Below are 27,575 nucleotides of genomic sequence, written 5' to 3'. Positions count from 1 at the left end.
GTGTTCTCTGACAGGTGCAGAAAAGAGTCAGAATATTTCAAATAAAAAGTCCATCTGCCCGGTACTCTGCTGTGCAGCAGCCAGGCAGTTTCTCCTTCAGACCGTCTGACAGACCAAATAAATGTGAACTTCAGCAAAGTGCAGTCCAAACTTTCTACAAGTCTAAATAACACTAAAACAAGCACATATGACTCCCAGCAGCCTGTTCTACTGCGACATTATTCTCCAAATATTACAAGTTTTTAATAATCTTTTGACTTAATTCTCGAAATTTCAGATTATTATACTTAGTTAGACTACAGTTCCGCCTTTTGGTTTGTGTTTCTCTCTTTCGGCTGAATGTTTGTGTTCTAAAAACACTGACTGGACACTGACAGTTTTATTTTCCTTTTTGGATCAAAAGGTTGCGTCGCTGTAGAAGTCATAATGTTCTTTTCAGCAAACGTAACATTTGCCTTTAACAACAGTGACCGTAATGAATGAACAACACACACCTGTGTGAATGACTGATTTACTCTCTGCCAGCTCTGTACACACAATATATTCTGTATTTATAATAAACTCTAAGCTGCACACTGCAGAAAACAACGCTTCTTTTAGTCTTTTTCCTCTTAGATAGGAAACGAGAGGCTGGAAGTGAAAGTTTAACAGCCCCTTTGCTTCCTCCTTTCTTTTCATCTTTGTACATATTTTCTCTCTTGATTATATTTCCCTTCCTCTCTTTCCTGTGCTCACTCTCTTCTCCATCCACCGTCTCTCTGTCCGTTCTGAATGTTTGATCCGTCGTCTTCCTGCTGTGTTTAGACAGGATGACGTAAGATGTAATTTACTGTAGACTTCATGGCTGAAAACGCTCACCTTGATCTAATAATCAGTGTTTCAGGACATTTTCACAAGGCTGCGACTGCTTCTGCGGAAAAAGAACATACCGTAAAACTTAAACGTTAGTCCCAATTAGACGCCTGTCCCTTTAACTGGTCTGGTGCGGCTACACATTCCTACATAAAAGAAGTGGACGTAGCCGCTGTGGCGTCCCCCGTTGGTTTGTGGACTATAGTTTTGAAATCTCAAATTTGGCATTTTGACTGTCATCCTTCTTGTTTTTTTGGAACCAGACGTGACCATGTTTGGACAGGAGGCTAACATAATAACTAAAGCCTTCCCTGCTTCCTGGTCTCTGTTCCTCTAAATGGGACCATAATTTACTAAATGAACATCACGCTGTGTTGAAGAAGACTTGAAACTAGCGACTGAGACCAGAAACTCATCAGGAAAGTGTTTACTGAGGGAATAAATCAGCTGACAAGTAGAAACATTTTCTCAGAGACTTCTATACAATCACACTTCTTTCTGCAGCCGCTGGAGTCGCCCCCTGCTGGCGGTTAGGTAGTTCTAAGCTGCTTAAACTGCACATCTAAATTTATACGTTCAAACTTGTCAGTATGGACATGCTTCGTATTGTTGGATCAGTTAGATTCTCCACAATTCAATCTTTCGGTTCATTTTATGAGCTCGGCATTGGCCTGGATGGGCTGTCTCTCCGAGCTAAATCAAATGAATGATTTGTAATTGATATGCTATCCGTTCTCATTCCCAGAAGGTCATCGACCTACGCTTTGTCACGTCTTTCGGCGTCTGGTACCAATACACATGGCGCCGTTTAGCGTCACTGCTCAACGCTGAAGGTAGACCTATTATAAAGAACAGAAAAGAGTGAGTAAGGAGGTGGTTTTGGTGGAGGGGTGGGTCAGAAACCAGATTTCCATCCAGGAGACTGGTGTTTGTTTCCTGTGTGAAAGAAAAAGTCAACAGTGATAGTTTTCAATTAAGTCACGCAAGTTATTTTGAGCCAAACCAAACTGCAAGCTTTTATAAGATTAACTAACACTAGTTGTATTTTGAAAGTGTAACTAGATGTTGCACATTGATTCTTGCTAACTTGACAGCGGAGCCCTACATATGCAATAACGACTACCCAGGGCGTTGAAAAGCAACGCCAAGGGGTCTGACCAAGCGTCCATATTGGAGTTAAGATGAGAATGGGTTGATAGAGACGCCTGTCCCAAATACATGGCTGCGAGAGTTCAGCAAAGCAAATAAAGGCCAGGCTATTAACAGATGTTTACCAGTATAACTACTGAAGAAGCACAAAACATTCAACACTTAACTATCATTATTATCAATATTATTAACTATAACGGATAAAATAAGAAGCCATAAGAAAAAACTTTTTCACTTTATTCTTCTCAAAGGACATTTTTGTGCAACAGATGCATGGTATACTGTATATAGTTAAATTAATACAGGGTATAAATATACTTTACGTGGTTACAATGGTACAAATGACAAGGAAAGACATATCAAGTATGAGGAAAAGGGATAAAACAGTTGGAATATGCTCATGCTCTGCCTTGACAGCATGTTTTCTGATCAAAACTTCATGCAGATAAAGCTTCAATGAACTGAAATGAATAGACAGAGAGAGAGACAGGAAACTAATCTGTGTCATATCTCTGTGACATGTCTTCTTCTTATAATAACACTAAACTTTATTTGCATACAAAGAAGCGCAGCTCAAAGCGCTTTACAACATAGACATACCTTCTTCACATGAAAAAACAGACTGGAGCGAACATGAAATGAGTGAGACCTCAGTTTATCCTCTGCTGTCGCCCAGTGGACACAGATGGAAGTGCGTTTCATTTAAAGGACAGCACATGATTTTCACGTGCAGTCACCTGGCCACGTGTGACAGCTTATGAAATTCAAACGCAGTATGGCGTCAGCAAACCAGTACAAAGCATCAGGAAGAATCAAAACAGTGATACAACAACATTCATGTAGCCATGACGGCGCTAACCACTGTACCACCGCGCCGCCCACTTCATCTCTCCTTACAGGAGTATCTGCAGCGTTCACACGTCTGACTGTTCTTATTTCACCACCATTTTTGGGACAAAACCCGGCAGACACACTTTGTGACAAAACAAGGCCTCTATCATGGTGGCTGATAGGTGGATTATATTTCATTTCCTTTAAGCAACGCTTTTATCCAAAGCGACTTACAATTGCTATACATGTCAGAGGTCGCACGCCTCTGGGGCAACAAGGGGTTAAGTGTCTTGCTCAGGGACACAATGGTGTCCCACAGTACCGCCCCATGGATACTGCGTTATATTGTCTGTGAAGGTTCTCAGTCATGCAGGTCATAGACGGTTAAAATCGGGGCAAATGGACTTGGTTGAAGATACTAGAAGACATTTTTCTCTTCAGAATCAGAATCAGAAGGAGCTTTATTGCCAAGTAGTGTTTTACACATACGAGGAATTTGCTGTGGTGATAAGGTGCTACACGTAGACAAACATACAGTCAACATAAATAAATGTAGAAATATAATAAATATGGAATGGAAGAACAACGTTACAGATATATACATGTGCATTATTGTGGGTCTGTGCCGTGCAGAAGTAACGCAACGGAAGAGAATATTGTGTACATATAAATATATATAAACTGACAACATAAATATACAACAACAAAGATCAACAATCAACAACAAATATGTGCGACGTGCCAGGTCTGAGCCCGACACGAGATGAAACAGTATTTACATGTGCAGAGACATTTGTATCATTTGCAAGGGGAGAGAGTCAGTAGGAGACCCGGGCCTTGTTGATGAGGCTACTTGCAGACGGGAAGAAACTGTTTTTGTGGCGAGAGGTTTTGGTCCTGATGAACCGCAGCCTCCTGCCAGAGGGGAGAGTCTGAAACAGTTTGTGTCCGGGGTGGGAGGAGTCAGCTGCAATCTTTCCTGCTCGCCTCAGAGTCCTGGAGGGGTACAGGTCCAGAAGAGAAGGAAGATTGCAGCCAATCAGCTTCTCTGCAGAGCGAATGATGCGCTGCAGCCTGCCCTTGTCCCTGGCAGTGGCAGCAGCGTACCAGATGGTGATGGAGGAGGTGAGGATGGAGTCAATGATGGTGGTGTAGAAGTGCACCATCATTGTCTTTGGCAGGCTGAACGTCTTCAGCTGCTGCAGGAAGTTCATCCTCTGCTGGGCCTTCTTGGTGAGGGGGGTGATGTTCAGCTCCCACCTGAGGTCCTGGGAGATGATGGTGCCCAGGAAGCGGAAGGAGTCCACAGTGGTGACTGGGGAGTCACACAGGATGATGGGGGAGGGTGGGGCTGGGCTCTTCCTGAAGTCCACGACCATCTCCACTGTCTTCAGAGCGTTGAGCTCCAGACTGTTCTGGCTGCACCAGGTCCCCAGATGGTCGATCTCCCACCTGTAGGCGGACTCGCCCCCACCTGAGATGAGCCCAATGAGGGTGGTGTCATGTGCAAACTTCAGGAGCTTGACAGACTGGTGACTAGAGGTGCAGGTTTTGGTGTACAGGGAGAAGAGAAGGGGGGAAAGAACGCAGCCTTGAGCCTGTAGGCAAACTGCAGGGGGTCCAGGAGATGGTCTGTAATGGATTTAAGGTGGGACAACACAAGGCGTTCAAAGGACTTCATAACCACAGAGGTCAGGGCGACGGGTCTGTAGTCGTTTAGTCTAGTGGTCCTTGGTTTCTTGGGGACAGGGATGATGGTGGAGGCTTTGAAGCAGGCTGGCACATGGCATGTCTCCAGTGAGGTGTTAAAAATGTCTGTGAACACCGGAGACAGCTGATCAGTACAGTGCTTCAGGGTGGATGGGGAGACAGAGTCCGGCCCAGCTGCTTTGCGGGGTTTCTGCCTCCTGAAAAGACCGTTGACTTCCCTCTCTGTGATGGAGAGAGGAGGGGAGGGGGTGGAGCTGGCCAGCTCTGAGGAGGGAGGGGAAGAAGTGGTGGACCAAGGCTGAAGCTGAGCGGAGGAGTCACGGGGGATGGTGTCCGAATGACTCTCAAAGTGGCAGTAGAACTGGTTCAGCTCATTTGCCAGGCGAGAATTGTTTGGGACTTTGGGTTTATGGTTTGTGATCTGTCTGAACCCCCTCCAGACAGAAGTGACGTCGTTTGCAGAGAACTCGTTCTTTAGTCTCTCTGAGTACAGTCGTTAAGATTCTCGCACCTCCCTGCTAAACCTGTACTTTAACGCCCTTCACCCGGACCTGTCACCACTCCTAAACGCCTCCTCCTTTGCCAACCTCAGCTGTCTAAGCTGAACTGTGAACCAGGGTTTGTCATTGTTATAACTCACCCTGGTGCGTGTTGGTATACATGTGTCCTCACAGAAGCTGATGTAGGACGTCACAGCCTCTGTAAACTCATCCAGATTGTTGGTAGCCTTCTTGAAAACATCCCAGTCAATGCAGTCCAAACATGCCTGGAGGTCCTCAACAGCTTCACTAGTCCACTTCTTTGATGTCCTCACTACAGGTTTACAGAGCTTTAGTTTTTGCCTGTAAGTGGCAAGACTTCTTCAGTTCTGACTGACTGGGAGGGAAACTCAGCTATTTAACCTCTGTGGAGTTGTTTGATACCGCTGGCTCGTTCATGCTCCTGGATGGTATAACCACAGTCGTTACAGTGAACGTTGGTTTAGTTCGCCGCAGACCTCCTCTCCTTGTTAAGTGACTGTGAACACCTCTTTCAAACGCCCCCCTCTGTCTAAAATGTGCACCTGGTGGTCCTCAAACGAGTGTCCTTTGTTCTTCAGATGTAGTTAGCCCTTCTGTGTTGAGTGTTCCTGTAGAGCTTTAGTTTCCGCAAAGTACAGGTCTGTGCATTCCTCACTGCACCTCGCAAACACTAGATTGCTTTTCTTGTGTTTGGGTGTGCGGTCTTTGGGGTTTACCAGCATCTGTCATTCACAAAGGTCCATTTAGGGTATCCCCAGGCTGTAAGTGCCCCCTTCAGGTGGTTCTGTTTCTTCTCTCTGCCTTTTGCACTTTTTGGTATGTGGTCTGCTCTGTGGTGCAGGGTTCTGATGACCCCTGGCTTGTGCTCCAGTGGGTGGTGGGAGTCAAAAAGTAGGTATTGTTACGTCTGTGTGGGTTTCCTGTAAACCCCAATCTGCAGGCTCCTATCCTCTTCAATGTGAACAGCACAGCAAAGGAAGGCCAAACTGTTGTTGTGGACATCTTCTCGTGTGAACTTGATGTTAATGTCCACAGAGTTGATGTGTTCTGTGAAGGCTTGCACTTCCTGGCTTTTAATTTTGACCCATGTGTCATCCACATACCTGTCCCTGTGGCTCGGTGCTGTTCCTCTGACTACTGCAATAAGTAGTCCACTTCAGGTGAAACAGACGCTATAAAACACATTACTCAAAATGACGGCTCCAATCAAGTCCTCCGATAACTGGCGGGCAGTGATCCAAGCTGTCAATCCAGCTGCTGGATGAAATGTTTTCAACTGAGCACCGTCTGTTTTTATGCTGATGATACCAACTTGTGTGCCATCGGCTCTTCTTCAAACCAGGTTTTTCTCCAGGTTAGTCTGCTTATTCGACCTCTAAACTGCCAGAAGACAAAATGTTATTTTCACAACAGCAAAACAAAAACAAACAACAAAATACAACAAAAGTAAATTCAGTAATCAACAAAAACAATAAATTAGAATCAGTAAACAATGGAATTAAGTAAAATACAAACACACTATATACAGTCAAAAGCAGAGAATCTATGAGTGGAGAATCTGCCCAGTACAAGCACAGTCTGACTTGCTGGCCTCTGAGCAGCTCCACTAGAGCGGCTTGGGTTAAGGGTCAAGCTCAACACAGCTAATGAGCTACGCTAACTTCCTCTATTTTGGACTCTGGCTCTCTGTCCCCTCAAAGTTCCGCACAGTCAAGACGGTTTGCTACAGGGGTGGCGATGGGACAGTGGATAAGACACATGCCTTTGGTGTGAGAGACCTGGGCTCAATTCCCACTGTGAAACATCCACCAATGTATTTAACTCCTTGTTGCTCCAGAGGTGTGCGACCTCTGACATATATAGCAATTTAAGTCCATTTGGATTAAAGCATCAATTAAAAGAGTAAATGTAATGTAATCAGCAACGGCGATCATTGAAAATCCCAGATCCTCTTTGACCCTATGAGTGAATGCACTAACTGAGGCGATGACGAGTTAGTAGCAACATTTTGCTCTTTTAAATGCTGGTGTGATCAGGCCTTTATTCGAATCTTTCAGACATTTGCTGCATCTGACAACTGGTGGCTGAACATAATTTGCCTACTGGGTTACAGGTTCAAGAGGGTATGTGCATGAAAGTGTGTGCGCAGCTGGCAAATGTATCTGATATTACTGGAAGTCCGGCAGCAAAGAGTGTGGGAGGAGCTGGGTGGTGGTTCTTTCTGTCTGAGAAGCCCCCGCCTTACTTTAACTCCGACTTTAACCTGAGCTAACCCATAGCGCTGAAACACTGTACACCACAATACCAAAGGTGAACATTCCAGTCATTTGTGACAGCGTGATCATCGATGTGCTGCTCTCACTCCACTCGTCTGGTTTCAAACTTTCCACCAGATGTTGGACCTGAAGAAGAGACTTTCCTCAAACTGTTGCCACAAGCTTGGAAGAACAGTAGTGTCTCAAATATGAATATCTCATCATCGGGTGTGAAAAGCTTTCCAACCAGAAGTTGAGCAGTGTTTAGTCCAGCAGTCTAAAACTTTAAAGCTACTGTCCTGCCGTGGAAATTTGGCTTGAAGAATGGAAAATACAGATATTCCAAATGTCTGAATGTGTGTCATTGTGTTCATTTGAACAAGGACATCATCTTGAATTTTATTTACCTCTTAATATGGAGACTGAGGTATTAAACAAACCTCTCTGCCTTTGCCAGATTCAGGTTCAGGTTCTGCGGTGAAACCAGGAGACTCCAGGTGAACAGAGGCGAAGGAAGGACCCTGCTGCTTACAGAGCTGCATTGTGGGGGCGTTAAGCTGGAACGAGACTAATGGCCGCCCACTCTGAATGTATGTGTGCCATGAAGGCCCAAAGCTGAAGGACGATTCAGCACACAGAGCAATCGCAAACAATGACACTCACTCACTCTGAGTCCACTGTGAAACTGAAGCTACTTTGGTTTAGTTTAGGTTCAGTTTCGCTTCGTTTACTTTAGCACAGCGTTGTTGTTTGGTTCAGTTTAATGCAGTTTAGTTTAGACTTTGTGAGAGCCCATGTCTACTGGGAAAACACTGATGAAAAATGAGGAATGAGCATGAATATTTTGGTTTCTATGAATCATTTTAAGTTATTATGTCATAATTATGACCTCGATCAGGCGTATGAGGCACTTCATTAAAACACTCACTCTCGTTACCATACTGTATCACAGTTATAACTATAGTCTAGATTGATGCCTCATTATGAAAGTTAATTGTGATTTTCTAGCTTGTAATGATCACATACAAAGGGTTTCTGTCTAAGTTATTTATTAGTATAGGACTTTGTTAACTCTACAAAGAGTTTTACAGCAGTCTGTCTCTTTATTTTTACATTGTAAAGTGACCACAGATCCAGCCATGATCAGTCCAGGGTTGATTATTAACCAGCCAACAGGGGGGCGGCAGTCCAGCCACTAAGCAGTCCAGCCTTGAGAAGGTTGGCCGTATCTGTTTTTACTCTTATTTTATTCATCTAATCTTTTAACCCCTTTGGTTTCTCATCATCTGCCTCACATCATATACAGGCCAGGTGAGTTCGGAACATCTCTGATTTCATCCAAACCTTCTTTAGCTGTGTTTCTGCCAATCCGTTTCAGTGCTGCTAAAATAATCTATAGTTTACAAAGACACAGTGAGTACTAAAGAGTGCTTTGCATTGCTCTCAGACAGAGAAGATGCAGCTCCATAGATGCAGAGATGCAGATTGTGTGTATGGGCATGAATAAGAGCCTTAGATCTTGTATAGAGTGGTGATTCCTATAGTCCATGTACTTCTTTGTATTTTGTGTTCCGTGAATTCAGTGTATGGCAGCTCAGCCAAAAAAGGGTCTGAGACAGTAACCTTTAGTCCTCTGGTAAACACAGCCGCCATATCTGAAGCCTCAACTGACTCTAAACCTACCACACAGACAGACAGACAGACAGATAAACTCATAGATACCCTTACAACAACAGCTTTGGCCCACAGCAGCGTAGCTTTACGGATGGCAATGTTGGTCCGTCGATCAAACACTTTGAGTTCAGACTAAAATATCTTAACGATTGGATTACTTGACATGAAATTTGCCGTAAACACTCTCGGTCCCTGCAGGATGAATCCTATAAATAAAAGTGATCCCTGACATTTCCTCTAGCAGCACTGACGACAGGACAAACTGCTAGAGCGATCTCATCTCACATGACGGGATACCTCTAAATACCTTTCCATATCAGCTTCATATGGACTTTGAGAAAAATGCAACCATACATGCTAACATGCTAATGTTAACATGCTAACATGCTAGGATGTTCTCAAGCGCACGTATGGTAGTGTTGCTTAAGCAGAAATTTGGCCTTTGTTGGAGGACTTAACCGTCAGGTGGTCACCAGTCACTGGGAAAGAACTGAGCCATGTCATTTTCAAAGGGGTGTTCAGACTTAGAAGGATGTAAATATTACAAGCCTGATTAAACTCTATTTTTTTCTTGCTTCCACTCTGAACATATTCATCGCACACCGTTACAGACAATGATTATTGTCTGTTGCTGTAGGTATTCACTAGTCTTAATTATATTCTCTTTGGTTCCTGGTTTGCAAAGACAACTTCCATAACATGCCATGTAGTGGACAAAAGAGATTAATTTTATAGATCTCATCGTTAGATAACACCCTGTGTTTAGGTAATAATCCATGTTAATGTATTACATGTTAAGTCTTTTGGCTGATACTGCACACAGCCTCACTGCTATAAAGCTTTCTTCCCCATGGTTGACGATGTCCCTCTGTGTTTTTCAGGCTGGTTGTTTGGAAATGAAGCTGTGTCTTCTTCTTCTCTTGCTCTGTCTCTGCTGTCTGGGACTGACTGTAAGAACCCAACCAGCTAACTACCTTTTTAAGTACTGAATAGAATTTACCGTTTATCCTGTATGTAGCTGTACTCTTCAGAAAGTGAACCCTGTCTGTCCTCCTGTCTTCAGGAGGAGCCCACGCCAGGAGCTCCTGATGTCTCCGATCCTGTAGATGAAGACGAGACGAAGGGAGTCCACAGCTGTGGAGGAAGGCGGGTGTTCAGTCCTGAGGAACACAGGGCAATAGGTGGTGCCATAGAGCGACTGGGTTTACAGCTCCTGGAAGAGCTTCCTATTGGACCGCAGCAGCCGAACATTGTGCTGTCACCTCTCAGCTTGGCCTTTGCCCTCGCTCAGCTGACCTTAGGTCAGTCAGAGTTTAATTTTGCTTTTTCACGCGAACCAAGAGTTCAATATTTAGCCAGCTGTGTGCAGCAATGAACTGTTACAGGTAAAATCAGCATGTGTGGGATTTAAATAGCCATGAAAGTCCGACACGAAGGTGGTGGTCGTGTGGATAGTAAGTTGGTCCCTGACCCAGGAGACTGGCGTTCGGTTCCCTAGTGAAACAATAATAACAAGATTAGTTTTTGTTTTTTATTTACATTACGTAAGTTACCATTCTAACTGCGACCCTGTATGCAGGACAAGCGGTTGACGATGGATGGATGGAAGTTACCATTCTACATCATTGCTAACGTTACGTTAGCTACGTTAAAGTAGATGTAGCTAGCTAGCTAGCTAACAATGCTAGCCTTGACCCACCCCAATGTAGGCTACTTTACTGCTAACCTTAACAATCGTGAATTATATATGCATGGCGACCGGTTAACCCTACAGTGGCGTGAAATGACACTTTTAGATCTCTTACTTAAGCTTAAAATGCGCTGACATGGCTTGCCGAAATGTCCTTAAAAGTGGCGTACTATTTATACGTCATTCCATGATATCACGTTGTCAAAATACCTTCTGATTTACGTTCACTCACATGGCAGTTGCTTTTATCCAAAGTGACTTACCTTTGAGAAACAACATACAAGCATCAGTAGAGTAATAGATCTACGAGTAACAATAGATACTAGAGCAACAAAACTGCTGATAACTCCTACTTCATCAATGGGATAGATACCTAGTGGAAGCAATAAGAATGAACAAATAGTGTAATGAAGACAAGTGAGTTGTAAGGTGATGGAGAAAGGGGAGCACAGGACGTGAATGGTAGAGGTTTGGGCTTAGAGGTGTTTTTTAATGTCATGACAATTTTTCGGGTATCACCCTTTGCCTCAAGACATTTTTGTACATGCAAAGCCACATGCTGACATGTCACAGTTTGTTACATATGTGATCTACCAACTGATCCTGTACATTCTTTTGAAACTATTTGTTCAGACTGTAAATTGTTTTCCCTCAGGTGCTCGCCACGAGACAGAGAAACTGCTGCTGAAGAGCCTTCACGCCCACAGTCTGCCGTGTTACCACCATATACTGGGAGGCCTGCTACCTCACTTCAGAAACACATCGCTGGAGGTGGCAACACGCATGTACCTTAGGCCAGGTGTGTGGGGATGAGTGTTGAACTCGTGATGGTTTTTTTAGAAGCTTGTTAAGACTCGTCTCATCCACCTTTCCCATGTTCTCTCTATTCTTTCATCTCTCAGGATTTGAAGTGAAGTTGTCTTTTGTTGAAGAGTCTCTGGCCAGGTATCAACTACAATAAGGTCACACACACCAAATAATAAATACATCATTGACGGAGATGCAACGTGTCCAAAAATAATGACTGAAAGCAAGGATTTAAAGCTTAGGTACAGCATAGTCCAGGAAGGTGCGCCACGTTTTCTCACATTTTCTCACATTAATCAGCAGAACCACAAAGTATAAACCTGAGTTTCTCTATATGACAACTCCTAACCATGAAATATAACTGGGAGGCTGCTTACTAATAACATTATGAATCGTGTATCTTGTTCCTCTAAAAGGACTATCCTCTCCTAGGACGCTGAATATGGCAATCAAAGGTGAGGATTGATCTCCTGCCTGAAAACAGTTGACAGAGTTTGGAAAATAGATTAAAACAGATGTAAAACAGGGAGCTCCCTACATTAGTTGCAGTCTAAAAGACTCACACATTTTGAACACATCTGACTTCAGAGTGAGACAGAGATGGATTTCTAAAAACGTCTTTACTGAGTCAGGTGGGAAGCAAAAGTTGGCAAACTGGTCAACTGGCAGAGAAATTTGAAGACTGATAAGCAAAGAGGCGTGCTTTGAATGAGGGCTACACATACTGGGGAGCTAATGGGTAAATGGCGAACAGCTGTGGGAAGACAGTGGTTAGGTGATGGCTCATGTGGGAAAGCTCCTTAGTGACAGCTGCTGGTCATGTGGAGAATTACATGGTCTGAAAAGACAGGACAAGTGGTATGCATGGAAAAGGCCTACAAACCTGAACAGCCTACTACAACTGTTCTGTGCCCAGAACCTATCACACTGTAAGACATTGGAGAACATATTTTTAAGGTGATGGGAGTTTACAGTTGCAGTGATCGATACCTACTAATAGATCTTTCAGTTTTGTTGTCTAAAATGGATATGCGCCATGTTTGCTGCAGAAGTAAAACGATTTGTTTCCTCTTCAGGTACCAGTCACAGCCCATCCCTCTGGTCTCTGTGGAGGGGGTCAACCAATGGGTGGAGGATGCCACCAATGGTCACATCCCCAACTTCCTGGAAAGTATACCACATGACGTGGTGCTTATGCTCATGAACGCTGTGTACTTCAAAGGTGAACCCTTCCACCAAAGACCACTCAGTATGGTCATTTCTATAGTTATAGATAAGACAGGAACAAAACAGAAATGTACTTCTGTACTTCTGCAAGTGCTTAGAACAAATCAGAAATCTCTTCAGTAATGTGAGTGCCCAGAATTCAAACGGGGGATGGATTTGAATGGAATCTGCCTACCTTCTTAATCAATTAGCTAGCTTTATCTCTACTTCTGAGAATACAATAACGTTAGAGTACTTGACTTGCCTGCTGACATTAGTGCTCCTTTCCTGCCACAACCTAATCAGATCAGAGTGGAGCGAGATGTCCCACAAAAACAGCTCTTCATAGGCGATCCCTATGTGCTGTCTGGCTAGTTGGGATATGAAATCTGTGCAGTGTATCCAGAGCCTCCAAAGGAAGGCACCATAGGAGTATCTTCACCAGTTGTCTGAACCCCTTCACCACTCTAGTTGTAGAGCAGCTGCTCAATAACAAAGTCTTTTTGAAGCACTGACCTCCCATTTGTCTCTTGTACAGTGAACCCAGCTTACCTACAGAGTAACCTAACGTCAATTGCTTTGATCCATGTTTCACGCCATCTGTCAATAGCAAAAACTCACGACCACATCTGAGGGTTGGAAGACAAACAGAATGCCGAATTAGAGGTCTTATTTTATAGCATAGCACTCTCCAAAACCAAACCAGTCTCCAAAGCCTCTATTACTGCAACGGTAGCAGTGAGTCTTATAATGCTTTTGGTCATCACTCACAAATGAGACCCAAAGTCTGCTGAAGTCCGGCACCCGGGGGAGCTGCTGGAGGCTCTTTTTAATCTTAAAAATAAGATAATGTTTTGGCATTATATCTTTTTTTGACATAACAGTGTAGATAGACATGAGAAACATGGAAAGAAAGAAAAAGGAATATGCAACAGGGGTCCTTGGCCAGAAAACAAACTGTTGGGGTTATGTGGTATGCACCTTAACCATTACATTATTGCAGTGCCCCAACACTTCTCTTCATAGTGGCTGCAAATTGCTTCATTGCACGGTGGAGATCACGGTCAGGGCCAAAAGGAGACCATCATCTGCAAACACTACACATGCCACCCCAATATAACCAGACCAGACGCTTTTCAGACCAGGGCAGCTTCTTAATATCCAGTCCTTGAACATTACAAACAGGTGATACGGCTCACCTTTAGCAGAGTCCAGTGCTTATCAGGACGTGGTTCAGGACCAGGTGGTTCATGAATTCAGGTTGTCAAAAAACAGATTTTTCCTTAAGTTACTAAAGATTCCTTCTCTGTCTTTGTCAGGTGAATGGCAGACACGATTCGACCCATTAGTGACTTCCAAAGGAGTTTTCTACCTGGACAACCAGAACTCCGTGTCGGTGGACATGATGAAGTCTGCCCAGTACCCTCTCCGCCTGCTGGACGATCCAGAACTGGAAGCACAGGTAACACCAGTACCTTCATGGGTATATCAGCAATGGAGTTCCGGATGGTCTGGACATTCAGCCTGGTGCCCTAACAGGACACCTCTTTACAGTGCTGCTATTGCAGTAATTGGGCTGAAGACTGTTTAAGATTTTGTGAGATTTTGAAAATTAAAACACAACCAAGTGTCCTGATGTATGAAAATAACTGATGTGGCAGGGTTCTCAGTTGTCTTTCAGATGTTCCTGCCGTCAGCTGGGGTTGTAGGCTTTGGATATTCACTAAAAGAATGATGCAATCAGCCGAAATTAGTTTTGTTTTTAGCGTAGCTGGTCTCACAGGGTAAGGAGCTAAAGACATGAAAGGAATTCAGAGCTAAACATTTGCTCCCATGTATTGAAAGGAGTTTTTGAGGAGGTGGGATCTGATTCGGATTCCTCCTAGACACCTTGCTCTTGTGGTTTTCTTGTCAACTCTAAAATGGAAGAGACCAGGGCACTGGTTTCATCTCCCTCCCTCAGCCTGACTTTAGATCCCATCTTGGGATTTCCCAGAAAGAGCTGGAGGTCGTGGCTTGGGAGATGGATGTTTGGCCTACCGTGTTTAGCATCCTGCTGCCAGTGATGAAACTGTTGACCAGAACTATGTCTTGTTTTACAACTTTGACCATGCAGCCAATCATAAACAAGTGTCTTCTGTGACCATGCTTTAAATAACTTGTGTGTCTAAATTATGCCTCAAGGGAAGCTTTTACCATGTGTTCCTATAGTCTACATGTTTAGCGTTGTAATAAATCCCTCTCTCTGGTCCAGGTTGCCAGTTTTCCCTTCAAGAGAAACACCAGCTTCTTAATCGTCATGCCCCTCCTGGGAAGAGGAAACGTGTCATCGGTGCTTCCCAAACTGAACATCTCCGACCTTTACAGACGTCTACCTCAGGAGAAAACAATGCAGGTCAACTTACCCAAGGTGAAGCTGCAGTACCGCCAGGAGCTCCAGGAAGCACTGACCAGCATGGGTGAGAAAACTAGCTTCACCAAGACATAAGGGATGTCTAACACTATAGATACTGGGGTGGTGATTTCACTTCCAGACAGCTAAAGAGCAACACACACTGGTCATTCTGTGTAGTGTCAGATGACCCTGGACAGATGATACAGGCATAAGAAGTGTTAATGTGCCAGTCAGCATCGTGAACGTGATAAAACTTCAGTGCATCAATGCACTGGGAAATGCATTATATCTGGCTCTTAGTCTTTAACTCTGCTCTCTCTCTCTCTCTCTCTGATTCTCTCTATCAGGCCTCGGCTCTCTGTTTTCAGGTCCTGACCTTTCTGGCATTTCCGACCACCCTTTGAGGGTGACGGGTGTCCGCCACGCCAGCACCATTGAACTTAACGAGGAAGGCGCGGAGGCGTCCGCCACCACTGCTGTTACCTCCATGCGCTCCGTCTCCCTCTTCTCCGTCAACTCCCCCTTCCTCTTCGCCCTTGTTGACGATGCCTCCCTGGCCCCCCTCTTCATGGGCATCGTCACAAACCCCGCCCCCAACGACCCCATGCTTAATGATGATCCCCACAGCAACAGCACCATGGGTGACCAACCTGTGACGGAGGATGTCAGGAAAAGAGACATGAATATAAAACACAGCAACAGGTCATGCAGCGAGACAGAGCCAGCAGAGGGCAGCAGCATACGGTCCTGTAGCGCCCCCGCTGGTGGGAGGGGGCAGCTGCAGCATGTGAATGAACTGGAGGGCAGCGACAGGAAGAAGAAATAACAACGAGATGTTGTCTGCTCCAACCCAGACAACTCTGTACCTGCCTGGAGTTTCAACTCTTTTGTAAACATGCTTCATGGCTTTCTTGCCCAGAGTTAGATCAGAACATTGATACCACTCTCATGTGTGTCAGGTAAATATGAAGCTGCAGCCAGAAACTTAGCTTAGCGTAGCATAAAGACTGGAAACTGGAAAACAGCTAGCCTGGCTCTGCCTTCCAGCACGTCTAAAAAATTAACACTATGTATCTGGGTTGTTAAACGTATAAAAACCAAAGTGTGTTTTTATGTGGGGGACTATTTTTTGTCGGGCGCAGCAGCTACCTGGAGACAGACATGACAGTGGTATCGATCTTCGCATATAATTCTCTGCAAGAAAGCAAATAAGTATATTTTCCAAATTGTCAAACTGTTCCTTCATACTAGATTCAGATGCAGCAGAGGACAAACACGTTGGTCTTGTGCTGCTCAAAAGGCTTTGGGATTCAGCATGGAAAAATATGCTTTTGCACTGCAATCATAGTGATCAGCACTGAGTTTTACGAGCAGTCAACAGCCGATTAATGCGTTTGTAATCTCACTTCACAAGTTTACCAGACTCATTAAGTTTTATCAAACTTGTCAGGGACAAAAATGACAAGCGTGCAATGTGTACACTTATTAGACCTGGCAATGCATTTCAAGACAGATTTCCAGCTGATGAGAGCTTTCCCTGAGATGAAACGGTTTCATACAAGAAAGAATATTCTGTCCAAAAGTCAGTTTTTTCTTTGCAGATTTTTTTATCTACAATGAGTTGATTTTAATTTGATATTCAGAAAATAAAATATTGCCACAAAAAGTGTATTTTCGTTACAATGGGGAAAGGAGTTTTTTTTTACTTTCGGGTTTGTTTGGAGGAAGGGATTCTGTAAAAATAGGTGCTGTGCTCTGGCAGGAAGACACTCAAGCGAGGTAGGCTTCATGAGAAGAATTTCTTAACAAAACTCTGGGTGCTGCTTACTGGTAGTGTCCAAACAAATCCCACACGATCCTGTCCAACAAAACCAGGTAATTCCAAAACAGCAACAAAATACAAAATCCACAAACAAAAGAAGTAATCTTCTGTTGAACATGCAGGAGAGAAGCAATTTCACAGTAGTGCACAATGATCATACAGCCAGGGATCTGAGACAGAAAAAACACGACTATACAACAAACAGCAGACAGGACAGAGAAATGACAACGGACCAGCAAAAATGAAGGAAACACCTGAACAATATGTACTGACAGACAAACATCCAAGCAGACGGGGAGATCACATTAGGGTAATCAGGCAGACAGGAAACAAGCACGAGACGCGCACTGACACAGACAGTTACCAAAATAAAACAGGAACAGGCAGACACACGGACAAACAAAGCAACATGCAGACCAGATTCACCTGGAGGCTTTTCCCAGAATCGCAGCTCTTTTGCAGACTGACATAGGGGTACTTAGGATGGTCCCAGCTGTCTTTTGGAGGTTTCAGAGGTCCAGCAAAGGTTTCAGCAGAGATCTGCAGGGACCTCTGTTGTGGTTCCAGTGATATTTAAGTTGATCCTAGTGAAGAACCCCAGAACCCCTGATACCTCCTAAAATCACTCAAGATTTTAAGGGGTTTCAGGGGTTCTGGAGGTTGTTTCCAGGATTCTAAGAGAATCATGTAGGAGGTTTGAGAGGTCATTTTGGGTGCCATAACTTGGTTCATGTGTTTGCTTAAAAGTTCTGGGCTTAAAGGAGGGGCATGGAAGCACTGGTGGGTGCAGAACAAGTGGCCTACAGGTTACATCTCAAACCATGTTTAGTTTTCCTCTGCCCCCTTGGTTTCTTGTCTTCTGTCTTTGGCTGTAAGTCTCCTTCACCTTAATCCAGCTGCTTCGGTTTGTCCTGCGCGTCCCCGTTGGCAGCAGCGGGGGCGCGCAGAGCCGGGAGGCGTCAGCTGGACGCAGACTCTTCTCATCTGCAGCGAGAGAGACTGAGCGACTTGAACCGTCCGGGAGCAGAGGAGAGGTGAGTGCGCTGTTCCGCGCCTTGTTGCTCATTTTTCGCTTTTACGCACATTTGACTTTTTCTTTTTAACCTCAGTGGAGCAGTTTGCTCTCTTTTCTCCAAATAGTGGACATTTATTTGCTGCTAATTTAGTGCGGCATGATGAACTTTTACCGAAAGAGAATTTCTGTGAAATAGTGTTTGGTGAACTTTCCTCTAAGATCGATTAAAGCTGTTAAATCTGTTTTATAATGATTTGAACTCGCAGAAACGTTTTGTCTGGCCTGCTGATTGGGTTTCCAGACAGTGAACAAACGAACTTTCTCCAGTTCAGTTCAGGTTTTCCATCTCTGCTCTGCGTCGCTGTGCCAAAAACACAGCTGGAACTTTTCCACAGAACAGTTTATATAATAGTTCTGATTTCACAGCAGGTCAGTCCTCTGTCTCAACACGGATTTACGCAAGTTAAACAAACTTTAATCATTAGATGCGGTTGTGTCTGAAATATATTAAAGATGTAACGTTTCTTATTGACACTGTTTTTAACGAAGAAGAATCATTTAAAGAACAGAATGTGGGTTTGCGGCTCTGAGGTTACTTGGGGCTGTAAAGACTTTGGTGCCAAGAATATTTCCGCAATTCTGTGGAATAATGTCGTTGCTGTGACCTCTGATGTGATAGCAAAGAGTTGAAGAGCAGCCAGTGAGAAAACATTCCTCCGAGGATCAGAGAGCAGTCCCTGCAGGAGGCGTCTGCTGTGACAGCTGTTTGGCTCCTGCCTGCTGCAGGACTCTGCAGGACTCTGCAGGTCTCCACCAGACCTGTTCACACATCAAAGATGAAGGGAGGCAGTCAACATTTCATGATTGTTTTTCCTTTTAATGTCTCTTGTTATATGAGACCATTGTGGGGAATCTTTTATTTTTATATAATTCGTGGATTTGATTCAGATCAGACTTTATTGATCTCGATCTGTTTGCAGTTTACCCTGTCCACACACAGGACAACCTCACAGGCAAGTAGTTCAATTTCAGAGGTGCAGTTCAACACACATTCATAGGGCAATACAAGTAACAATGATCAACAACATTTGTTATTGTTCATATAAATAACTGACTTTAAAACAAAAGTAATTTAAAATGACAGGTGTTAACTGGATTAACCGAAAACACACGCTTCTGTCCAGTTATTTTACTTCCTCAGTTTATCTCAAATCTAGTTTTCAGAAAACGTACAATTTTACAACATATATCGATCCTTGAAAATAAAAATACACACTAATCTCTATCTTCCACTCCTAAATCAGTGTTCTCAGCTCGCTGTCTTCATTAACTGTCTTTTAAAATGTCTTTTTTTAATGACTTGAGATTTTCTAAGAAGGTGGTGGAAAGAAAAGATCAGCATCTCAGTGAAAGTCAGGAGGAAGAAACTGCAGCCTCTGAGCTTTTTGGACGACAGCATCTGGATTTCCCATCAGGCATGGTGTGTGTGTGTGTGGCTGGCCTGTGGTTCAGATGACAGATGTGTTGTTTGTTTATGTGAAACCACGACAACCAGGTCCAGATGTGTGTAGCAGAACAAAAGAGACATTGTGTGTGTGTTTGACCCTTTTAGACACACTGTTTGTTTAAACCCCGGAGCAGCGTGAGCAGCTACCTTTAACTTCAACAAGCAGCAACACTGACGACGTGGAGTTGAGTGAGAACAGAGGTTCATTTTCTCACATGATTACAAGGGAAGCTGTTTGTAAGAGGAATGTTGATTTGGGGATTCACTCTATGAAGTTCTGGATGTTTGTGTGCTCGGGCTGCAGAGATGATCTTTGTCGTGGTCCTATATAAGTTTCAGCTGGTTGTATAATTTTGGGGCGTTCCCCTGCAATTATACAAAACACTGCTGTGAAATGATGTGGCTCTGACCGTCATCATTGTCTCTGAGCCTGAAAAACAGAGGAAGACTTTTGGAGAATCTCTCTGTTCTTCCTCTGTTTTTATCAACTTTTTTCTCCCTTTGTTCCTCCAAAGTTTATCTTGCACTCTGTCCCACATGTCAGATTTGATTTAGTTTGTCTTTGCCTCCTAAAGAGAAATATATACTTAATGGTTGTTGCAGCAGGTGAGTTATTATTATATATTTAATAATTTATTACTACTAGCGCTGGGTATTGAACCCCAGTACTTATTTGGTACTGACTGAAATGTGTCTGTAACAAAAACACTTTCAATCAATCCAAACATCTGGTCAGATTATCTGATGAGAATCAGATGACCTTTCTTACTTCCTGAGGTGAAAGATGTCTCTGGTAGTGATACCAAGCTGCAGCTTTTCTGTTCTGGTTTGCTGTCAGAGCGTTGTTTCCAGAGAAGACACTGTAAAAAGCCGCTGTATACGTTGCAAACAGCAGACAGACTCAGTCAGTGGAGCATTAAAGAGGCAGGTGTTTCCCTCAGGAGCTGGTGGAGACCATACACAGAGCTAACAGAGAGAGAACCGGACTCACCTTCATCAGAAGTTCAACATGTCAACTTAAAATGTGACGATATGTTTGTTTCTGCTGTTGCGGGTTTAACAGTAGCCATGTTTCCATCTAATTGTCATGCGAATTTTAAGCGTACTTTTGAAATGTTGCAAAAAAGAAAAACAAAGTAGACGTCTGGGTTCCAAACCAGAAACAAAACCAGTCCCATGAACCTGAGGACCACTGATCTTAAAAAAATGTAGAGAGGTCCTCAAGAATGTGTTTCAAGCGGCCAAGTTGCTACCAGCCGTTTCTCTGCACGTTACGGGAATATCCGGCAAGATGCCGACACTAGAAGTTCGCTACGTTAGAACTTATTTGGAAAAAGTGTTTCCGTCTCCTGTTTAGCACATTTACTCTTTTTCGACAAACTCTTTTTCTAGAATTTTGCTGCTTCCATCAACCTTTTGTAATGTGATAGTCTACTTCAAAATGCGCATAAAAACAACGAGTAAATGTGCTAAATGGGAGATGGAATCATTTATCACCGCTGATGAACCCCACAGAGGATAATAGAGCGTTTAAAAGCATTATCTGGAGGTGCGTGCAGAACTCTGCACAACACCGGATATTCCCATAACGTGCGGAGACATGGCTGGCTCCATTTTTCTAAGATCAGTGGTCCTCAGGTTCATGCGACTGGTTTTGTTTCTGGTTTGGAACCCAGACGTCTCCTTTATTACAGCCATGTGTAACGTCACTACTGACGTAATGACGCTCACCGTAGCCTGGTTTATTCGCTCCAAACCAGCTGATGGAAACATGTTTCTATTTTTTTTCTTTTTTGCGGCATTTCAAAAGTACGCTTAAAATTTGCATGACAATTGGATGGAAACATGGCTAGGCACTGAGCATTTAGCATATTTTGTTTTTGGAACAGAAACTCAGGTGTCGTATCAGTGATAGTCAGCTCCTCACTGAACATTAGAATAAGCTATTCCTGAGTCTTCACAGGTCTTGGAGGTACATCTTGTTCTTGTGTTTGTCTTCCAGGATGAAGCGAACAACTTTCCTGCTGGTGTTTGGAGTCGTGCTGAGCTTCTGTCAGGCTCAGGTATCCACACATCGCCTGATTCCGTTTAACTTCAGAGTTAGAGTTAAAGTCTGTTGTTGTTCTATCTTTTTCTTATTGTCACCAAATCTCACGTGTTGACCCCAACCAACACGACGTTAGTCCATCTCTCAACGGCACTTTCTGTTTCCCATCTCCTGACTCTTGTCTTAATTGATCCGTTCCAGTCGGAGACGGGAGGCGAGGAGGCGGGTGGGGAGGAGGAACATGTGGAGCTCTTCACCACACCGACGACTAAGATGGGTGCCGCCACCTCGGACTTCGGCTACAACCTGTTCCGCGCTCTGGCGAGCCGCGAAGCTGCAGGCAACGTCTTCCTGGCCCCAATCACTGTGTCTGCGGCGCTCACGCAGCTCTCCATGGGTGAAGACACAAACACACAAACTCAATCCAAACTGGTGCTTTGGTTTTGACCGCCATGGTGTGTACGGGCCTGCTGGCCAAACTGGTGTAAAGTAATTTCAGTTTTTATGTGCTGCTCCCTAAAAACAACGTCGTCTGCTGGTCGGCAGTGACACATGATTAGATTTATTTCTCACATGCGTTGAGTTAATTCTCTTTTCTTTGTCCATATGTGACTTATTTTCATCTGCTCAGTCTAAGCTGAGAAAGTGCACAGATTATAGACAGACAACGTTTACTGCTGCACAAGCTAATCATTTCTGTCTGATCTTAATCTGGCCCTGATGGCTAGCAAAATGTTCAACTCGAGGCCATATTTTAACTTTCTTAGCTCTGTCTCATATACACACACTGTAGGTTAGAGTCGTACGTCTTCACATGGCCTAAAGTAACAAAAGTCAATGGGATGAGTTGCTCTGTGTCTTCTGGATGTGCAGCAGTTCATCTAACATGTTAGCTGTAACACAGGTTTGTGTTTCTCCACTCGACCTTTAAGTGGCCAAAAATAGAACTGCAGCTTTAATAGTAACATTTAATATCCTAAAGTCAGTCACAAATTCTTTAGACTCAACAAAAACAAAGACAAGACATGCAGCTCGACTTGGACTTTAACACCAACGACTCGAAACTTCACTTGGACTTGAGCCTTTTGACTTTAAAATACTGTATTCCTTCCCCTAAACCCATTAAGTTCAGTCTCACATGTTTAACAAATAAATACAAATTTAAAAAAATCATTCTTTATTCGCGTTAATTGAACATATTGTTATTTGGTTGCTAAAATGGCAGTACATTTGGTACTTGTCCGTCTTGACTTGTGACTTGCCTCTGATATTTCCAGTTTAGACCCTGTGCCTCAGTATGCCTGAGTCAGGAAGAAGGAAACATTTAACTCACTTAACATGATCCCTCCTGTCCCCCAGGAGGGTCTGAGCGTGCTCAAAGTCAGCTGTTCAGGGCTCTGAGGTACCACACCCTGCAGGACCCGCAGCTTCACGACACCCTGAAAGCCCTGCTGGCCTCGGTCAGGGCGCCCGGGAAGGGCCTGAGCACTGCCGCACGCATCTACCTGGCAAGACGTGAGTTCATGTAGGGGGGGGTGGGCAGCTGGAGGTGAACATGTGTAATTATCTCTTTTGAACTACGACAACAACTAAACATGGCTTACCTACAGGAGCAAGCTCAATTCTCTGCAAAGAAATACTTTTAGAAGTGCAACAAACTGTATGAATCACACAGTCAACAGGAGCACTGAAGATATTAGCCGCAATGTGTCTGGCAAAATGAGAAAATGTCGTACAGGTCAAGAGGTCCTGGTTTCAATTTTAAAGTTGTGTTGTGTTTATCGTGTGAGTTTAACCACTGGACTACTGGCCCGAGAGTACACACACGATAACGTGAATAAACACAACCGACCATTACTACAGCTCTATGAACCCAAAATAAACATTTTGCAGTGATGTAGTTGCAGTAAACTGATGCTGAAATAACAACATCATGATGCTGATTTGTTAAAAATATTAAGTCATGTTTTGTCTGTCAGCAAGATGACAAGCAAACAACTTTTAAAATACGTTTTTTCCAAATGGAGTTCAGATCGATCAGGGGTACGCCATGCAAACATCTTTTATGGTAAAGTACACAGATAACAGGAATCAAGTAACAGACACATCTTTTCAGAACTTACCCAGTAATTCAGCTTCCTCACTTTTCTCCAAGCAATCTCTGGTTTGTCCGGTCTGTATAAATATGAGGTTTCCAACAACAGCGGGGGTCAGAAACACGATGGCTTGATGCTGAGAAGCGCGAGTGAAAATGAATCAAAGTTTTAATCCCAGAAACTTAAGTAAAAAGTTAATTTAATAAAAGCATCCTGAGAAGGTTAAAGTCAAGGGCAACTGGACTACTAATACTAGAAGATGTTTCGTCCCTCATCCAAAGGACTTCTTTAGTTCTGACTTAATAAAAGCAGTTACCTCTGAGCTCCTCCCGCCGTTAAACGGCTCAGTTATCAGAGCAGAATTTCCAAAGCTCCGGCGCCACCCTCGGCTTTCCTCCAGAGCTCCTGTTGGCGAGCAGAGACATGGGCATTGTTGTCAGATGTTCTGTGTTGGAAAGACACAAAAATTGTCAGTTGCAACCGTCCTGATTCCGGCGCCGGAAAGGCGTTGGCGAAGGAAGTTTCAGCTGCTGCTGGGCGAGCTGAGAAGCACACTGCGGCCTTAAGAGAGTGATTTGGCAACAGAAAGGTTTGTATCATTGATTATAATGTTCACTTGTGTTCTGACCTTTAAGCTGACTGATTGACCCGTCTGTTCTCAGGACTTCGTCTCAAGCAGGACTTCTTTCCGCTGGTGGAGCAGCAGTACGGAGTTCGGCCCAAACCACTACTGGGAGGAACCAAAGATCTTACCGAAATCAACGACTGGGTGGCTCAGGAGACGGGCGGGAAGGTACAGCGTTTCCTTTCCAAAGCTCTCCCCCGAAACTCTGGAGTGAACACTGTGAGTGCTGCCTACTTTAAAGGTAAGTCAAACGCCGCAGAATCTTCTGACTGTCGAACACTCCTGTTGGGTTGGTTTGAACGCTGCTTCTTGGATTAATGCAGATTTATTCTCATGTTGTCAACAGGGAAGTGGGTGACACGGTTTGGTCAGAGTGGAGCAATGGAGAACTTCCAAGTGGACGGTGGGGCACCTGTTCTCATTCCCATGATGCAACAGGATAACTACCCCCTGAAGATGGGTGCCGACTCCGATTTGAGCTGCACGGTGAGTTTGTTCTACTCTGAAACATCAACACGTGCCCTTTAAACTACAACTGAATGTACTACAGTGCACAGTACATCCATTCACCCACCTACCCACCCATCCCTCACTCCATCCATCCATCCATCCACCCATCCATTCATCCACCCATCCACCCATCCGTCCATTCATCCACCCATCCATCCATCCATCCATCCACCCATCCACCCATCCATCCACCCATCCATCCATTCATCCGTCCATCTGCTATGGAGCGAGAGGCGATGGACACTATGGACACTATGGACAGATCGCTAGTCAGTCACAGGGCTGACACCAAAATTTCATTACCCATAATCCCTGTGTGGTGACACCACTACCCAGGCTGTGATGCTTGAGTAAAGTTCTTATGTAAGATTTGTCCTAAACGTACATTTGTCCCCATCCTCCAGATCGCTCAGATCCAGATGCAGGACGACGTCAGCATGTTCATCTTCCTGCCCGATGAGGTGACCTCCAACATGACGCTGCTGGAGGAGAGTCTGACTGCCGAGTTCGTCCAGGACCTCTCCATGACGCTCCTTCCTGCTCAGGTGTCCCTCACTCTGCCAACGCTGAGGCTCAGCTACTCCACAGACCTGCTGCCGCTGCTCAGTGATCTGGGTGAGTCCAAGTCTGACAAGCAAAGGCCGTCTGCCTTTAACGTGGATTTCCAACAAGTACCGATTCAAATAAAGGACCAACATTGCACAAATATGTTGTTTGTATTGATATCTGTTTAGATTCCAAGTAAGAGTCGTAAGATAGATTTTTGTGAGATACCGTACCTGCTTGGTTGATTATAAACTTTAAACTTCAACTTTAAAGGATACATCTGGTGTCCTTAGTTTAAAGAAATCCCATAAAAAGCCTCAAACCAGCAGTGAACAAATCTACCAGCAAGTCCTGTGTCTCACAGCCTGATGTCTCCTCGTCCTCTGAACCAAAGAAACTACTAAACCATCAGTGAGCCTCTCTGCTGCACTGGGTCACGTGTTCACCAAGCACACACACACACACTGTAGTCCCACATGCACCTGCTGCGCCAAATACTCATTAGATCACATCCTGATTCATCCGCCGCTGAAAATAGTCCCCAACAAAAGCACTACAGAAACCACAGCGAGCAGCTGTTTAAGGAAATTACTCAGTTTCTTACAACATGAAACTATATATTTGTGAGGTGATTTACATCTTCAGGAGGAACCAATAGGCTTGGAGCTGAGAGTCACAGACAGGAAGTCAGACAGGACCGACAGGTTGTTGGTTTGAATCTGAATATTTGCTAACAATAAGAAAAATATAGAATAACACCAAAGTTCAAATGTCTTCTTTTTGTCCGACCAAACCGATACCTAAAGATGTTCCATTTAGAGTTATGTCAAACAGAGAAGATTATATATGATGCAACACGTGTTCACTGGAATGGCTTGTTATGGCAGGAAGTGATGTTATTGATGGTCTATGAATGATTATTGATCTTTGATCATCTCATCTTGCTGCATCTTCCTCCTCTTCCCTCCCTGCAGGTCTCTCTGATTGGCTAGCGGACCCAGACCTGGAGAAGATCTCGGTTCAGCCCTCCAAGCTCAGCAGCGTCAATCACAAGGTCGTCATGGAGACGGCACCTGAGGGGAACCAGTACCCCAGCGCCACTTCAACGCCATCCCACCTGTCCTACCGAGTGGACCGGCCCTTCCTCTACCTGATCCGGGACGAAGCGTCGGGGGCGCTGCTCTTCATCGGCAGGGTGGTCAACCCGAAGACCCTGACGATATAACACGCACACACACACTCTTAGCAGGTCCTAGGAGGGATTTCAGGTGTTTGCTCTGCGTTTGTGGAGGCAGATATTTGCGAGGATGTTTGATTTCACATGATTTTGTACTTTTCACGTTGAAACATGTTAATCTGACAGGAAACTCAAACACACAGACAAAACTCTGAGCTCACCGAGGGATTGGTAAATAAATATTGTCATTTGTATAAAACGAAATAAACACGACAATGAAACAAAACACGTCTACCTCGTTGTGTCGTCAGATCTTGCAGGTTTTTCACAGTGATCTCAGTTGGTTCAAAACGTAACTGACTTTTAACTTCTACTTTTTATTCTATGTCATTAAATCATGACTTGTGGTTATTCCTGCGCTCCACAGGATGCACTTTTCATTTTGACATCCTCTGAACAAACTTTACATTTTTAGTTTCATTTTAATTCTGTCCAGCCAAGAGTCCCTTGGAAGAACCTTCATACTGGATGATTCAGCAGGACACGACTCGGGCTCAGTGTCACAGTTTTGTGCAAATGCCAAACATAGTGTCACCTAAATGTGAAGGGTGTGAAGGATGCAAAGGTCAGGGTGGTGGCTGGGTTTCAGCTTCACCTCTCATTTCAGAGTGAAAAATAAATGTTGATGTAGAAATGATGGGGGAGCAGCTTTTTTTTTTTGCAGAATCATGTTGTGTAAAGATCAATCTTCTGTGGGGTCAGGGTGCTTCTGGCCAACAGATAACTGCACACCTTTATAGTGAAATGAACTCTGGCCAGCAGGGGCTGCTAGCACACAAGGCTTTCCTGCTGCTCGACTCCGAAGCATCAGTCAACCTGGGCTGAAGTGGTGGTCCGTGGCTGCAAGAGAGGCTCGGACGGGGCTGCCTCTCCTCTGCACATCGGCCTCTCCAACCGCTATGCTTCAGTAGACTTGGCCTCCACGACTGGCTCTAGTCCGCCTGCAGGGCTCACCGTGGGTGTTATGTGGATAATTTTAATATTTTCTGGCAAAGAATGTCTCTTTTTAAGACAGACGGACAGAACTGTTGCCATGGTTCTGCTCGAGGTTTCTGCCTCTTAAAGGAAGTTTTTCCTTGC

The 27,575-nt window shown here is 44.3% G+C and overlaps 2 protein-coding genes across 5 annotated transcripts; both read left to right on the top strand.

The window, feature by feature from the left end:
* The first annotated feature begins 8,494 nt into the window (after nucleotides 1–8,494).
* On the top strand, nucleotides 8,495–16,761 carry serpinf2a (serpin peptidase inhibitor, clade F (alpha-2 antiplasmin, pigment epithelium derived factor), member 2a). The gene is made up of 9 exons (XM_038708857.1): nucleotides 8,495–8,629; nucleotides 9,874–9,942; nucleotides 10,056–10,293; nucleotides 11,338–11,481; nucleotides 11,585–11,627; nucleotides 12,566–12,711; nucleotides 14,015–14,157; nucleotides 14,950–15,154; nucleotides 15,438–16,761. Exons 2-9 carry the CDS (start codon nucleotides 9,889–9,891, stop codon nucleotides 15,914–15,916), a joined length of 1,452 nt encoding a protein of 483 aa, XP_038564785.1. The 5' UTR covers nucleotides 8,495–8,629; nucleotides 9,874–9,888; the 3' UTR covers nucleotides 15,917–16,761.
* Nucleotides 16,762–17,847: 1,086 nt separating this feature from the next.
* serpinf1 (serpin peptidase inhibitor, clade F (alpha-2 antiplasmin, pigment epithelium derived factor), member 1) lies at nucleotides 17,848–26,723 on the top strand. Of its 4 annotated transcripts, none has more exons than XM_038708877.1 (8): nucleotides 17,848–17,946; nucleotides 21,437–21,497; nucleotides 21,683–21,878; nucleotides 22,841–22,996; nucleotides 24,240–24,443; nucleotides 24,549–24,688; nucleotides 25,117–25,327; nucleotides 26,233–26,723. In XM_038708877.1, the coding sequence occupies exons 2-8, from the start codon at nucleotides 21,438–21,440 to the stop codon at nucleotides 26,481–26,483; spliced, it is 1,218 nt and encodes a 405-aa protein (XP_038564805.1). In that variant the 5' UTR covers nucleotides 17,848–17,946; nucleotide 21,437; the 3' UTR covers nucleotides 26,484–26,723. The 4 variants fall into 4 exon arrangements, with proteins under 4 accessions (XP_038564805.1, XP_038564807.1, XP_038564808.1 ...); XM_038708879.1 differs by having other exon boundaries at nucleotides 17,852–17,946; nucleotides 21,683–21,936; XM_038708880.1 differs by lacking the exon at nucleotides 17,848–17,946 and adding an exon at nucleotides 17,974–19,407 and having other exon boundaries at nucleotides 21,683–21,936.
* Nucleotides 26,724–27,575: the final 852 nt, after the last annotated feature.

The sequence above is a fragment of the Micropterus salmoides genome, unplaced genomic scaffold (assembly GCF_014851395.1).
Source record: "Micropterus salmoides isolate LMB-PRFRI ecotype aquatic unplaced genomic scaffold, ASM1485139v1 Ms_hic_scaffold_9, whole genome shotgun sequence".
Lineage (NCBI taxonomy): Eukaryota > Metazoa > Chordata > Actinopteri > Centrarchiformes > Centrarchidae > Micropterus > Micropterus salmoides.
The sequence above is the reverse complement of the archived record's forward strand: the minus strand, read 5'-3'. Positions and strand labels throughout refer to the sequence as shown.

What these genes read in the sequence shown, in the direction of transcription:
- serpinf2a (XM_038708857.1), top strand. Translation starts at nt 9,889, where the DNA reads ATGAAGCTGTGTCTTCTTCTTCTCTTGCTCTGTCTCTGCTGTCTGGGA. An exon ending in TCTGCTGTCTGGGACTGACT is followed by an intron (nt 9,943 to 10,055) that starts GTAAGAACCCAA and finishes TCCTGTCTTCAG; the next exon opens with GAGGAGCCCACGCCAGGAGC. An exon ending in GTTGAAGAGTCTCTGGCCAG is followed by an intron (nt 11,628 to 12,565) that starts GTATCAACTACA and finishes TTTCCTCTTCAG; the next exon opens with GTACCAGTCACAGCCCATCC.
- serpinf1 (XM_038708877.1), top strand. Translation starts at nt 21,438, where the DNA reads ATGAAGCGAACAACTTTCCTGCTGGTGTTTGGAGTCGTGCTGAGCTTC. An exon ending in TGAGCTTCTGTCAGGCTCAG is followed by an intron (nt 21,498 to 21,682) that starts GTATCCACACAT and finishes GATCCGTTCCAG; the next exon opens with TCGGAGACGGGAGGCGAGGA. An exon ending in ACGCATCTACCTGGCAAGAC is followed by an intron (nt 22,997 to 24,239) that starts GTGAGTTCATGT and finishes GTCTGTTCTCAG; the next exon opens with GACTTCGTCTCAAGCAGGAC.